Raw genomic sequence first — 15,606 nt, 5'->3', positions numbered from 1 at the left:
TTAAGACTGTATTTTGGAAGCAGGAAACCCCTAATGGTTATGTTGATATTTTTTCTCCCCATGCACTATAGATGCTATTCTGTAGTATTCACAAATTGCTAATGATGGTGAGCAATTCTTACTGATGAAAGGTGGGATTTGTTTTTTTTTCTTTTGGGATTTTTTTCCCCCAGCAGAAGTATTTACATTGATGCTTTCATGAATTCAATGAACATCTTTCCACCGTTCTAAGATGGGGATTTTCCTGAGGAGAAGGGAGTCAGAATTTAGGCCTTACTAGGAAAACTCCTTGTCACACAGAGTTTCAACAGGATGAGTTTGTTTTCGTGTTACCTTATGTGACTGATTTATGTTGGGAGTAACAAGTGTATGGAAGGAGGGGGAGAGAGGAAAAAATTATTTCTGTCTGCATACCCTTTGTCCTGCCCATTCTTGTCCTCGCCTGACAGCTGTCGCTATAAACACTGTGACACCTTTGCTGTTTAAATACATTCTGTGCTGTTTGTTTCCTTACCGACACATTGATTCCACTGGTAATGCTGAATATATCCTTGTGGGCATCCACATCTGTATCCACCCAGGATGTTTTGACAGCCATGCTGGCACCTGTGGTTTCCATCACATTCATCCACATCTTTGCAATCGGCAGAAAAGTACAACATGAAAGAACAACGATTATACGTGTTGCCAAATATGTTACTTACTTTGATCATAATCATTGAAACACCATTTTTGACAGAGGAGTACTGCTGTAAGATAGAAGCCCCATTCAGGCTGCCTTTTTGGAAAACCTGAAAGTCAATTAATGTAGTGTTCTTTCTATCTATCAATAATGTAGTTGAAGCACATGAGCTTTTTTACATTACTCAGATTTGTAGAAGAAACACTATTCCTGTTAATCCCACATGATGTTGCTTTGATGTAATGTTTAGAATCTGAATGTTTTTTTATTTCAGTTTTCAAACCAACTATGTAGGACTAAACTTTTAGTTAGTCAATATGGAACATATTGAAGTGTTTGAATATGAGGAACACGTATCAAATTTGGATGTAAGTGCTAACCTTTGCAACTAAAAAGAAAAAGCCATCTAAAAAGTCTCTGAGGTAAGTGTAAATAAAGGAGAAAGCCACAAAAAAACCACAAAAGATAAAAACTCAGTCATCTGAAATAGTGTCGGCTGTAAGAAATAAATAGATCGTAAGCAGCTTAATGTGTCAGGTACAGTATGCACTTCTAGTGGAAACAAAAAATCACACATGGTATCACAGATTCCAAGTTACACTCTAGCTGTCCACAGTTTGAAACAAATTTAATGGAATTGTGATGTCCCAAAGCCTGAGGTGCAGAAAACCATTGTGCCAGGAACTGAAAGCTGTCATTTTATTAGTAATGGCAAGCAGAGCAGTTCTGATGTGCTAGTTGTATATGTATCTTGTGAATGCTTTGGTATGTATAATTTAGGGTTTTGTTTTGCAGGTGCTGGGTAAAGTGCACAATAAGGACGTACCTACTTTATGTGAACAAAGTAATCTGATAGAAGATAATGCTTTATAAAACTTCTGGCTGTGTGTACTCTGCACTGTTACTTTAGAAATAGGCTCTACATGTAATTTTTGTGCTCTATCAAGGTAGCTGACATTTTGAGATGTCATAAATTTGTATGCGTATACCTCTGATTTTCTAATTCTCAGCAGCCAGATGGGCTGGCCTTTTAATTTCTTCTTTGCTCAATATCTGAGGCCCACTGAAGAGTCTGGAGCTCTCAAATAGAGATTTCCTGACTGGGGCCCCTTTGGGACAAGAGAGAGATGAAGCTCAACAGCGTAATTTGTATTTTAACTGTAGAGAATTACCCTTCTGAATGTATATCTCTAAGGTAGAAGACTTAAAGTACGCAATTTAGAATCTAAATTAGATACCCTCAGGTGGACGATAGAATTAGCTGCAACAAAAATTGTAGAGAGACTCAGTTTAGACTGTATAAAATGAAAATTAAAAATAAGAAACAGCTAGACTTTTAGATGCATAAACCTATGCGAACTTGAAATGGCAGCTTGGAAACAGTTGCTTAAGAGTCAGCTAAAAAGTCGCTTTTTATTCTAATGTGTGTAAAAATTACTCAGGCAGCATGTTCTTACATATAGTTTTGCTTACAATTACCCAAATACATTCCTATTTCTTTTTGGTATTTGCTTTTACTATGGATGGTGCTCTTTTTTATCTGTCTTTGATATCACAGGATTCAACAGACACAGAAGTTTTGCACCATAAAAAAATTTGACCTTTGCTAGTTACCTTCACAGTTTAATCCAGTAGAATCCAGAGAAAATCCCCTTTGACATTCACAGGTAAAACTTCCAGGGGTGTTTTGGCAAATTCCTTTTGATCCACAAAGTGATGGCTGAGAACCGCATTCATTGTTATCTTAAAAATGCAGAGGAGAGAGAAGAAGGTTGGTATACCTTGTGGCATGATTTTAGACATGTTCATAAAACATTTCTTAAGAGGCTGACATCTACAGTGGTGCAACCGTTTATTTTGAAAACGTAGCTTTTCATATTTAAATATCAGATGACCTGACAACTCATGCAAAGCCATGAGCAATTAATAAATTGGAAGTGCAAGTTGTAATTTAGTTATGAGTGTAAAAGACCCAAGTGTGTAATTGCTGACAGTGGAAAAATGCTGCACTTCTGTATTAGCTGAACTAAAATAGTTTCAGTTGGCAAGATTCATACATATGCTTAAGATCCAAAGACATCTGCATCTATTAAAAAAGAAAACGCAGTCTGTTTTTATTTAACTACATTTTAAATCAGATTTTAATACTTTATCCCTTTGTCTCCATGTGGTTATACTTAGAATACAATAACATGTATTAAATATATACAACTGTTTACGAAGCAAGAAAATACAAATGGTGGATAGGCTGATTTTTCTTTACTGTAATTGTTGCTCTTCAAAATCTGTTTTCTGGACGTCTGACATTATTGGTCTGTATTATTACTGTTTTTACAGAGCAAAAGAATAAGAATTGAGAAAGTTGTTCTTACAGAAAAACTGGTGCAAGAAAACTGATGTTTTTCTTACCAATACAAGCTGTGTGATGTTGTGTAAAACCAGGTGGACATTTGCATGTGAAGCCTCCAAGGGTATTGACACAGAGAAACTGACAATTGTGTTGTTTGGTTTGACATTCATCAAGATCTGAAAGTAAGAGATGTTGTTGTCTTAAGAAAAGTCAACAAAAAAGGTACATTTAGTCTAACTTGATAAAAACATCACACTTCAAAACTATTTCCTTTTAAGTCAAGGTGTGACAAAATTAAAAGTTACTGTGTAGAACTTTCTTTACCTTTACATGTCTTTCCATCTTCTTGAAGGATGTAGCCCCGAGGACATGAGCACTGATAGCTCCCTTCTGAGTTCTTGCAGATAAAATTGCATGGTTTAGGAGACTGGGAGCACTCATCAAGATCTAAAGAGAGAAACTGTTAAGTATCTGTTGTACTGATTTCTTTGTTTGTCTTTGGAGGGTGTTTTCTAAACAACACCATATTTAAGAGAAAAATGTAGAAAAAGTCCCCAATTTACATTTGTTCAGAGTTCCTATTTCTTTCTCCATGGATGTGTTGCTGTGGAGTTTCTACGTAGTTGTCTCTACAGCTCAAACTGAGTGTCTTGAAAGAGTAATACACTAGAGTGACAGGGGCATTATTATTTTCATCTAAGGACTAAGTATTTATTTTTGGGCATACTATGGTATACTTATATTTGTTAACCAACAGGAAAGTGGGAAAATGTAGACCACGAAGTAATGAGCTGGTTTGTCAGTCAAAATGGTTATACAGCTGCAATATATTTCAGTGCTCATTCTACTGCAGGAATATTGCCAGTACAGCTTGTTTCTCCATTTCCCCAAATGAAATACAAAAATAGAAGTGTGTATTAGCCAAAGGAAGACAGAAAAGAAATTAAAGAGAAAAAACTGCTTTGATACAATGGTTTACAGAGGTTGATACGTCATTATACATGAATTAAAAAAATAACTGAGGATTAAGATGCTGAATCTTACCAATGCAAGATGTGCCGCTTATATCAGTGGTATAGCCAACTTTGCAAAAGCATCGGAAGGAACCCATAGTGTTAATACACTGTCCATTTCTACATAGGTTTGGCATGACCTTACATTCATCAATATCTGTACAGAAAATATTAAATATGTCATCCTTAAGTTTTAAATTCGACTTTTTTCTTCTTTTCCATTTTTGCACAGTTCCTTGTCATCATGCTTTTGATAGGAACTTTACCCTTTCTTTCTCTTTAAAAATGGATCTGAATTCAAAGTCACACATCCTTCCAACTTTCATTATTGTTTTTTGTATCAAAACCTTCCTGCTATTTCATTGCGTAATCAGGTTCCAGTTTTGGTAATTCAAAATACAAAACCCATAGAAGTGAATTTTCTTATGACCAGCTAGATGACATCAAAAATTTTTCACCAGAGTTTAAAAATGTATGTTAGCTTCTGCTACATACATTTGTGTATAAATAGTAACTGCAAAGCATTCAGTGAGACTGTTGTTGGAACAAGTCTTGTTGCCTTTGCCATGTATGAAACTTTTCAGCATCCAAAGGCTTTGGGATCATTTTTAGCTTTTAGTTACTGGTTGGTACCTCCTGTTTTAGATCCCAACCCTGAAAACTGTGCTCAGCTGTGAGTATTCTGGGTGCAGCTACTGTTAAAAGGTGTTTTTAATTTCTGGTCTCTCAGCAGCATTTAAAAAAAAAAACACGTCTGTTGTTTCACAGGAAATTCTTTGCAGGAACTTCAAAAAGAATTCTGCATTTTCTTAAATATGTGAGCATATTCCTTTCCCCCTTTCTGCCTTTTTTCATCCCTGCAAATACCTCTTCCATCTGTAGTATAGCCTGGTCCATGTGGACAGAGTTTCTTATATTGGGTGGTTCCAGGAAGTGGACACAGCTCACACTGGTTACCCCAGCCCCGGCCTCCGTCACAGCAGCACTCAGATTTAGTGACAAGATTCCGGCTGCTTGAAGCCATCTGACACATTGTCTGTAAAACTTCAGCAAAGCAAAACCCTTGGCGATTATCTGCAATGAAGAAGTAGAGAAATCAAGAAAGAGCAGGAGATAAACATCTGATCCGTTAAGCATCTGATGTATAATTCTGGCTCTCTGTCAACACACGCAAGCCCTAGAAGATTATTAGCAACCAGACTGTGAACTCTGTTTGACTTAGCCTTTCAGATTGTTGTGTCTTCTGATAATCTGCTGCCATTCCAAGTGTATTCCAGACACCCCTAAAGTTCAGTACCTGCCTGGGTTGGATACTCATGATGAGTTTCACTTCTAGGAAAGCTGTGCCCCGGGGCATATCTGGTGATCTTGCTTGATAGTAAAACAGGCTTTGGCCAAACTGAGTTTCCACTTAAGCTGCTGATGATTGGCTTGCATTTGAAAGATTTATTTGGAGTAGGGTTAGAAGTTTTGTTTGTTTCTTTTACTGGCCAAAGTAGCGTGTCTGATCACCTATAACGATCCTGATGTGGCTTAAGTGACAAAATCCCTAGCACTCAAAAAAGTGTCTGTGCAACTCAGTGCTTTTCCAGTGTCACTCCTAGTTTTTGTGGGGAAAAAAATAATTATATGGTCTTACTAATTCTGTTTTCCTACATTTTTAAACCTTCTGGTTAATAACCTGTCAATCATAAAAGAGGTGCAGAAATTCAGAGTCATTAAGCTCCTACATGTTTTCTTCAAAGAGGCAGCTGAGGAGAGCAGAGATACCAGCTTCCAGTGCTAATGGAAACTCTGAATTTTGCAGAGATGTTAACTTCTAAATAGGCCATGTCACCTGTCTTACTTGTTAATTAAAATGGAGACTTTGTCAACTATGGTCTGACAGACACTTATTGTTTTAAAGGAAAGATAGTTTTTTTTTCTCTCAAAGCTAAAAGTGAAAATCCTTCAAATCCATCAGAATGTATAAATGTATCAACACCCATCTGACCACCTCTTTTACAAGTATGATGAGTAGCATCTGTACATTTCTTACATGAATCAGGTAAAATGTAAACTCTGGCTTTAGGCACAACTTTTTTTGGGTGCCCGGTAACTTAACTGTTTACATCAAATAAAGGTGTCCTCACTGAAAGTGTCGATTGTGTAAGACACCGTGTTTACTCTCATAATTTGCAAGACTCTGCAATCTCTGTTCTCCAAGACAGGTATATTATTGTGCAGGTCTTTGTGCATATTATGACTTGAAGAACATATAAAGCTTTGTCCCCAGTTTGAGATGTGGAATAAATTTTAATGTGAACAGAATCTAAAGGTTTGCACAATATATTCAAAATAATGTCATCTAAGACTTAAAGTTTGTGCTTTTTTTCTGCCAGACTAATTTTTCATTGTAATTTCTGATCCGGGAAGCCCTAAAAGAAAAGCAGCAATAAGCAAACTAACCCAAAGCACAGTTTTCAGAAAATAACAAGAAAATCATATATTAAATATAAGAAAGCAATAATGACCCCAAAGCAGGCTATTTCCTTGGCATTAATGACTGGCAGAGGTTAACAGACTGCAGCATCCTCTTCCAATGTGGTCTTAATCCTTAGGAAATACCCTGCACTTCCAATGTTATTGCTTTGCCATGAAGTCAGCACAGTACTTATGACAATTTACAGGGAGCTGGTTTTACAGTTCTTACGTAAGATAATACACAAGTGTTTTTGATGTGAGAATACTAACAAATACTCCTACAGTTTCCATATTGTAGAACACTGAAGTAACTACACTTGAACACTAGTGATGATAAAGTAAGGTTTTGCAGTTCTGTTTGATTTCTAAAAAGGGAACAATTAATTTTAAAGTGCAAATGACAACTCTGAACATATCAAAAAGGAAACAGGAGTTGATGAATATAAAACGCTTAATCAGCATTTAGTGTGCAGACCTGCCTAAAAAACTTTTCAATGTATCTTGCCATTTTTTTGTGAAATTCTAGTATTTTGTATTCATAAGCACTCTCTGAATTAAAAGTAGAGAAAATTCAGATGCCTAGCTGCAGTGGTGTGGTGCTTAAGATCATGTTTTGAATATGCAAACACTGAATTTTTCTCTGCTTCCCAGTTTTTGGTCTATTTAAGGAAACTCAATTCTGCTGCTTCTTTAAAAATACCTGTATTTTGTCTGTATAGTGTTGCACAGCACCATATTTACGTCCTTTGAAATTTAGACACTTCTGTGTGAGGCCCCTGATTGCCAGACTCAGCTGACATTCTCAAGACACTCCTCATTCCTATCATTATTTAATATCATGTCAATGTTTAATTAATAAGGATCATTATTTAATTTCTGTAGATATGAGAGCTGCTAGGTACTCAGAAGCCTAATTTACGCTCTGCATCCTTTACACTTCAATGTAAGGTGAAATGTATACAGAAGAGACATTTACCAAGACACTCAATGCCTGATGGACTTGACAGGAATCCTTCGTTACATTCACATCGGTAGCTCCCAATAACGTTCATGCAACGACCATTTTCACAGATACCTGGCTTGGTGCGGCATTCATTTTCATCTTTACAAAAATATAATAGAAAAATTAAATAAATGGTTACAAGAAAATATATCAGACTCATAGAATGCATTAATTATTCTGCATAATATTTGCAAAATGTTTGCAACAAGTGGAAAATAAACAACTGATTAAGCCTGGAAAGGTCTTTCCTAATAACACTATCCTATTCCATTCATTATGCACTGCAGCCTAGGATGAAAGGTTTAATCCATATATGTTCTTTGCAACTTATAACAAGAAGCAGAACACACTTGCAGCAGAGCAATTTCTAGTCATAATTTTTACCTGGCAAGTAACATTTAAATAAAATTGGAATATGTGCATGATTTGCGTAACAAATTTTCACTTTCTAATCATTAAGAGTCTCTGAATACATTTGATCTCTTCTGCAATCGGTCACATTTCACTCAGCCCATCATTTTCCTGGAAAAGTTGACAATCTCAGTGTGTTTTCTTCCATAGCTAACAGCACAGATACTGTAAGCAATCACACACCTTACAGATGCTTAAAATACAACCTCAGAAAAAAGCTCAGGTGATTTAAAGGCAGCATTACATGGCAAAAAAAACCGGCAAAGTTCTTGTTAATACAGATTATTTCCCCTGAAAAAAAACATAAAGATCTGTAAAGGAGAGTAGACATTCTCTTGCTGAAGGAACACTGTTTTAAAATATATTCATTTAAAGCATTAACTGAGATGGATGTTTAATTTATTTTTTTCCTCTGAGACAATGACATTCTCAGCTACATCTGTCCACAGCGAACTTTGGTCTTGTGTTTTTTTATGTACCAGAAGAATGTATTATTTGCCAAAATGTAGCTACTGTTTCCCCCTCAAGTCATTGAGAAAATGATGGAGGGAAGCTGTTTGCTTATTTACAGGGTGGAAAATGACCCTGTGGCTCTTCATGATAATTTTGCTTCCTACTCATCAAATGAGGTCTCTTTGGTTTGGCAACTTAATTTTTTAAATCTAACAAGTGTCTGAAAAACTTTCTGATTTTGTTCTACAACAAAAGCAACAAAACCAGACGACTTCTTCTGAAATACTTATTAGTCACTTAGAACTACTTTCAGATAAGGCTTAAACCTTGAAACAAAAAAGGAAGTTTAAGATGTTGGTCATCATTAGCTATCCTAAGTGTCCTTTATGAATTGCTATTTTCTAGTTTACTTTATACATTTACAGAGAATTTTTCATTTGTTTACTTGTTTGTATTTCAGTAGCTGTCTTCCCTTTCTAAGCTTTACCTGTGCAGCCTTCTCCATCAGGTCTCCGTGTCATTCCAGGAGGACAAATGCACATGAAGGTACCAATCAAATTTTTGCACATCATACCTCTTGATTCACAGTCATGAAGACCTTCAGCACACTCATCTAGATCTGGAAAAAAAAGAAATTTTATGTTTGAACTTCCTTCCAGTAGCTTCAGTTATTGAAGACAACTAGCACTTTCTCAAGAAAAAGGACACAGACTTCCCTAACTAACAAGCACTGAAGAAAAATCTACGAACTATGCTTAATTGCAGTTGTCTTAATCTTTGTGAGCTGTATCATCTTGTCATGTTAAAGATGAACTTCCCCATTGTGACCTTCTTGGCTTTACAATCCCCATCAAGGGGTACGCTTGATCACAAAAACACTAAATAGTGGTCGTGCATGAGTTCTGAAAGAGTAAATCATCATCTGCTGGGCTGTTTGCTGGATTCCACTGACATGATGAATGGAAGATGCACAGAAATATTCGCATTATGCTCTGGACAGTACAGGCAAAAAAAGGGGGAGGCGAAAAAAAGGACAGAAGTTGGGAAGGAGTTTATATATCAGTCATTACCTTTGCACATCTTTTGGTCTTCTCTTAGTTCATAGCCGACTGGACACGTGCATTCATAGAAACCGTAAGTGTTGATACAACGAAAAGCACACAGCAAGGGATTCTGAGCACACTCATTTATATCTGAACAGAAAGGAACGAAAAAATCATTCTCCACTAAGTTTTAAAACAATCACCAAGAAGGTTTTCTTCTATCTGTGCTTCTCTTGTCAGCTAAAAAGTATCAGAAATGTAATAATTCAAACCAGAAACTTGTGGACATTTGGTTTTGAGTAGCCAGAGAAGACTGAACAATCTCTACTTAGAAATAATGGCATAATAAATATGGAACTACTTGAGCTTAGAATGACAATTTTGAATGGGCCTGTTTCAGATTTTTATTATATGATCATTTTTTAATGTATTTTTGTGTGATGAGAGCTTTTTTTTCCCAACTCTAAAAAAAAAGAATTCTTGCTTCAAAAAGCAAACATATGATTCATAAAATATAAAATTTGTAAGAAGCATCCTGATCAACATCTGATGAGAGCAGAATGATTGTACGCAAATCCCACACTGTGAAAAATAAGAGGTTCTTAATGAAACTAATAGGGGACTAGTTTAAAACAGATGAAAGAAAATACTTCTCTAAGTAGAAAGAGTAGTGACATTCTGGGTATTGCTGTCAGAAGAGGCTGTGGAAGCAGATAGTATCAGCAGATTCAAGACTGTACTGGACAGATTCTTGGACAACAGATCATAAGTGGATACTAATCCCACTCTGCAGGGATGCATCCCCCAGTTTACATTATATTTTCCCTGTATCCTCAGCTCTTGTATTAGAGGAGTGAACTGCAGAAATTTGTTAGTCATGCTTGTATGCTGAATTAGCATTTCAACTGTAAGGCATAAAGGACTAGATGGACGATTGGTCTGACTTCAGTTTTTTACTAAGTCAGTGTGAGTCAATTGTTACTTTAACTGTGATGAGTGGGTCAGTTCATAACTGCTCTGCTTCAGTTAAGAAAAATGCTCTGCAAATTCAGGCATTTTTGCCACAGTTAGCAATACTATTTATAAGGATATTTTGGAGGCTCAACAGTTACTTTCTCCCCCCTCCAAACAGCTGAATAACGTAACATACCACAACATGCAGTTTGGAAAATCCTGTGATAAACTAAAAATACTGCTTCAATCAATTCAGGATTTCTTTTTCAATGACGTATTTCAAGCAGAGAACCTTTTTTCCCCTCCTAGTTATTTTAGCCTGGTTAATAAAGTAATTTGGATACTGAGGACTGGACAAAAACTAAAGGGAAAAAAAAAATAAAGAGGACAAGTTACCTTCACAATTCATCATTGGGCCGGGCTCAAATCCTTCATGACAGTTGCACTCAAAACTGCCGATCACGTTAGTGCATGTACCGTTCCCACACGGGTTGCCAATCGAACATTCATCAGTATCTGTATATAATGAATAAATGCAGACTGAAGAGAACTGGGACACATTTTGAATTATGTTTTAAATTTAGGTACTACAATTCTTATAATTTATGAACTATGGACACACCGATGCAATGTACTCCAGTGTAATCTAAGTTGTATCCCATGGGGCACTCGCAGCGGAACGATCCATCAGTATTGATGCAGTGGCCATTTGAGCAAATCCCTGGGCTTTCAAGGCATTCATTGACATCTAAAAAGCAGGAAGATATGAGCAACCACTTAGATGACGCATTTCTGTATCGAGTCTTAAAAAAGCATTTTACAAAAACTGAAAGTGCCCTACTCTGTTTGTCTCTAGCCATGCAATTTCAAGGGTAATCTTTTAACCATCATTTCATAATGGTCCACATTTATTAAAGATCGGCCTCTTGTCACCTGGGGCTGTGGGGAGTAAGCCATCACATACTATAATTTCCAAGTCTAGTTTTAAGTATAAATAACTTTTTTCTTAATTATCAGGAAAAAGAATACCTACCTTCACGTGTATCATCAATTCCAGGAATAGTTCCATGGCCATATGGACACAAATCCTGAAAAGCAACTGCAGAGGTATGTTTTTTTAAAAAAAAGGGTGAGTGAGAGAGAGCACCATGTCAGAAGGTTTTACCTTTTGGTTTTATCACCCAAAAGTCTTCTGTATCACATTTTGCAAAACTGTCAACTGTTCAAATCACAGTCTTTATGCTGTCTTGCCAGATGCAAAAGTAACACTGTCTCTAGGTCAGGGAAGCAGTGCTAGAACTCACTAAGCTTCCATGTGTCTGTGCTTGGTGCCTTTCCCTTTCTGTACTTGGAGAAAACCAAGAATGGAAAACTGTTGATTACATCTTGGCACTGTCTCATTTTGCTCCTCTCTTTTGCCCAAAGGAGGCTAGCTCTACAGATTCTAGTAGTGAATAGTATTAGTTCATTTCTCTACAGAGCAAAACCAGCAACTCAAGATTTCTCTTTTTCTGTGGTTTCTTCTGTCCAATTTTGTTCCTTTTGTTGACCCAAAATAGTTCTAGAAAAGGCTAAGAGAGAATGCCAAAAAGGTCTCTCCTTCTAATGATCAAAAAGGTACAACACAAATGTGCTCTTCCTTTTCTCCCACCTAAAAAGGCTTTATTAAATCTTAATGTGTACCTTCTTCTTCCTTTGGACAAAGCTCACAAGGATCACCCCATCCTTCTCCTGGCATTTTACTGCAGCAACACTTCGCCTTTGTGGTGTTGAAAGCCTTTGGCACTGAGCATTTCCCGTTCTCAAAGTTAGTGAAACAGAAGCTCTGGCGAGTATCTAAAAAAGACAATACAGTTAAGTGGAGATAGCACCTCCTACCTGGTTAGATGGCGACTGTCTATCCCTGAAAGGAATGTTAGACCTGTATTTTTCCTGCTATTTTGAAAGCACATTCCAACCCTCATAGGGGCATACTTTGGAAGGGACTTGCAGAGGTCCCTTTTTACTCGTTGTACAGAGTATCTATTATCTATTAGAATAAGTTATTACATTTTTTAGTCTTTAACTTACCAAAACATCTCCGTCCATTATCAGACAGCACAAAACCTGTAGGACAGATGCACTGGAAACCTCCCGGAGTGTTCGTACAAGAGCCAAAGAGACAGATGTTGGGATCCTCGTTACACTCATTAATATCTGCAAATTAAAGGAGAAGGGGTTCACTGTAAACCCATTAGCTGTGAATTCCTTGGTCAAGAAAGATTGTTTATTTATTCATTTAACTTCAGCAGGACATGCTCCTCCAATAAAGCACCCAAGAGATAAAGCGGCCCAAACGTTCCATTAACTCTTTCAAATTAGAGCATTTCAGTGGCATGGACTTTCCTCTCCAAATAACCATTCTCTGTGCTTTGCCAAATTTATAATATAAACATTAAATAAATGCTTTCAGACTTAAACAGGGAAGTAGATATATTTCTGATAAGAAAAATGTTTTTCTGTAAACATAAAACATCCAAAGATGAGTTTTTACACATCTGTATGTTGGGGGATCTTTGTAATTAAAGGTGGGCTTTTTTCATGCTGATTGATTCTTCAACTGAAACTATAGCTAGTTATTTAGTAGAGGCAGGCCTGATTATATTTATATATTCAGATTTATATTTACCCATCTTCCACTCTTGATATGTTAGTTATATTTTTTCCATTCAATTGCATAATAGAGAATATATTGCTATGACTATTTAGATGTGAGATTTAATTTTTTAAAAAATAGATATATTTTTGTAATTATTAGAAAATTAAACCAAAATAAAAGAGTACTTAATACAAACACCAAGTGCCTGTAAAATCATGCAGCTCAAACAGCATCGGGCTGCATATCCTGTATCTATATAGACAACAGAGTATGAAACGTAATACATTACTAGAACTTCCATTTTTCATATCTGTTATTTTAAAGTATATTTTAATTTATTCTATTCTGCAAATACTGACAGAACACATAAGCTTCCTTGCTAAAGTAATTTTTAAAGGTAACTATGATTTAATAAATTGTGAAATGTATTTTAATAATCTTCAAAGATATACCTGCAGTACCCCTTCTGAGTCCTTCAGTAGGGATATTAAAAGAACCATCACAGAGGCCTATGGCTGTATAAGTGTTCCGCAATAATATCCATATTGATCTTAATCAAAGCGGAGGCAGGAATAGGTATTCTCCATGAAAATAAGCTTCATGGATGTTGAGTCACAAATTTGTAGCACCATTATTCCTGGTATTTGTTGGACTCTCTACTATACTGAATCTTAGAAAACTGACCTATTAGTATTTAGCAGATAAAGAAACAATGGAAATACAGACTTTATCACTATGAAAATATCTGTGGAGCGATGGAAGAAGTCAGGTGATGTTACTTCTGGAAAATATTACCTTGAGTCCCATCTTCAGAATTTACTATTAGGTATAGCACATGAGCAAACCACTGTAACATAATCTGGCATAATGATCAAACTCTTACAGTAGCTTCCCATGGACAGGCTCTCGTGAATGTGAAGCCTTTTAAATCAGCTTATTTCAGTGGAAAAACAGGTAATTAATTTCTCAGTTAGTGTGGCAGTTGCTAATATACAAAGCTCAGCAATTCAGCTGCATTAATGGGATGGGAAAATTGGTCTTTTGAAGGTACTGATTACTGTAATGAATGACTTGGGATGAGTTGAAGAGACTCTTTTTGTGCCCATGATGAACAGGTGACCAGCCAGGAAGTAAATGAGTCCTCTCCCCTTCATTCCCATAAAATCAAAGGAAATAAATTAAATGAGTAGGTGGAAACTAAGAATTTTTCTGTGGCTCCCATCTGTTTTGGTTTCTCCTGCATATAATCATCCTGAGCTTATAAAATAATCTAGCCATTGCCAACCTTCACATTACAGACAGAAGTAATGAATTCTTATAAAGCAGTTTGCATATAAAATCAATAGAAAGTAATGGGGAACGTATGTTGCAAGAGCTGTCATAATATTAATCAAAGTATTCGTACAATCACATGTGATTACCCAGGCATTTTCTAGGAACTTTAGCTGCAAGTTTCCTGGACATATGGCAGAATGAAGAAAAAGAATGAAATTAAGTCCCTTTTATTCAATTTGGGCAAAAATCTGTTTGGCAGTCACTGATGCTGTCAAAAACATCAAGAGATTCTGTCAGGATACTAAAGTGGCCATAAACAGTGATATTCCCAGAAAACCAAAAGATTTCATTTTAAATTCATGATTTCACAACTGTAGGTGATTTGAATTAATCTCACACATAATTGCTAATATGGAAACAGCAGCTGCCAAAAGAAACCATGAAGTTGGCAGGTAAACTGAATATGGTGGCATGATACAAAAGAATGAGAGAACTCTGGGGCTTAGAAAATACATCCTATTGTTCAAGATAAAAATGCAAAAAGGTTCCTGTGATCCATTTCCTGCACCCATACAGATTAGGTGGCTATTGGCCAAATCTTCGTGTCCTTCCCAGTCTTTTCTTCAGTCCATACAAGGACAAGCTCCTTATTTATTATTGGGAGTTATTTGGATGAATGTGTGTCTACGGTGTCACACAAGCTAAACTTCAGTCATTTAAGAGTAAAACCACAATTCTTAATATAGTCACAGTGGAGAGGCAGGTGCTTTCTCTGTACTGTGACCATGCAGAAACCTAAGGCTTCTAGGTTACCTACCCAAAATTAGTCGTTTGCACCCTCCTTGCCAGGTGCCCCACAAAATTACATTAAATGCCCAATAAATTCACAGTAGTCCTGTCCTTTGCTCTGCTGGAAAAGGGAGTTGTAACTTTGATTTATTTCTCATTCTCTGCCAAACCAAATCTTAACTCATTGTGTGGCATTCAGCTCCTGAATGATATTCAAAGCTTTAAATGAGACATATGAACAAACAAGAACATGCAAACTGATGAAGGGTCTTCTGTACGCTATTCCTCCTGTGAATCTCAGCACTTGAGAGACATTATACAAAACATGAAATCAGAAAACAGTTGTTAGAAGAAACTAATTTAAGCAATTGTTCCCATGAGCTCCATAATTTTATTAACATTTTTAAACTTCATAGCCCTCTGAAACCAGAAACTTAGTTCATGCATTGACTGCCAATAGTTACCTTTCTGTAAACATTATATAAATCCAGTACACAGGTTTGTTTGTTTTATGAATGAGATATAAAAAAAA

At 36.3% G+C, this 15,606-nt stretch overlaps 1 protein-coding gene across 2 annotated transcripts in view; it reads right to left on the bottom strand.

The window, feature by feature from the left end:
• FBN2 (fibrillin 2) overlaps nt 1–15,606 on the bottom strand; it is a 174,824-nt gene that overhangs the window by 6,675 nt on the left and 152,543 nt on the right. Inside the window, exons 49-62 of one of the 2 annotated variants that reach the window (XM_054186701.1) lie at nt 12,443–12,568; nt 12,056–12,208; nt 11,406–11,471; nt 10,995–11,120; nt 10,769–10,888; nt 9,446–9,568; nt 8,863–8,994; nt 7,485–7,610; nt 4,913–5,119; nt 4,077–4,202; nt 3,357–3,479; nt 3,092–3,208; nt 2,297–2,425; nt 515–634 (exon numbers count right to left, since the gene is read on the bottom strand). In XM_054186701.1, coding sequence (XP_054042676.1) covers nt 515–634; nt 2,297–2,425; nt 3,092–3,208; nt 3,357–3,479; nt 4,077–4,202; nt 4,913–5,119; nt 7,485–7,610; nt 8,863–8,994; nt 9,446–9,568; nt 10,769–10,888; nt 10,995–11,120; nt 11,406–11,471; nt 12,056–12,208; nt 12,443–12,568 — 1,794 coding nt within the window. The remainder of the gene's footprint in view (nt 1–514; nt 635–2,296; nt 2,426–3,091; nt 3,209–3,356; nt 3,480–4,076; nt 4,203–4,912; nt 5,120–7,484; nt 7,611–8,862; nt 8,995–9,445; nt 9,569–10,768; nt 10,889–10,994; nt 11,121–11,405; nt 11,472–12,055; nt 12,209–12,442; nt 12,569–15,606) is intronic. The other variant, XM_054186702.1, reaches the window with a different exon arrangement.

This window comes from Rissa tridactyla, chromosome Z, assembly GCF_028500815.1.
Source record: "Rissa tridactyla isolate bRisTri1 chromosome Z, bRisTri1.patW.cur.20221130, whole genome shotgun sequence".
NCBI lineage: Eukaryota > Metazoa > Chordata > Aves > Charadriiformes > Laridae > Rissa > Rissa tridactyla.
Note: the sequence above shows the minus strand (reverse complement) of the source record. Positions and strands in the feature narration are given on the sequence as shown.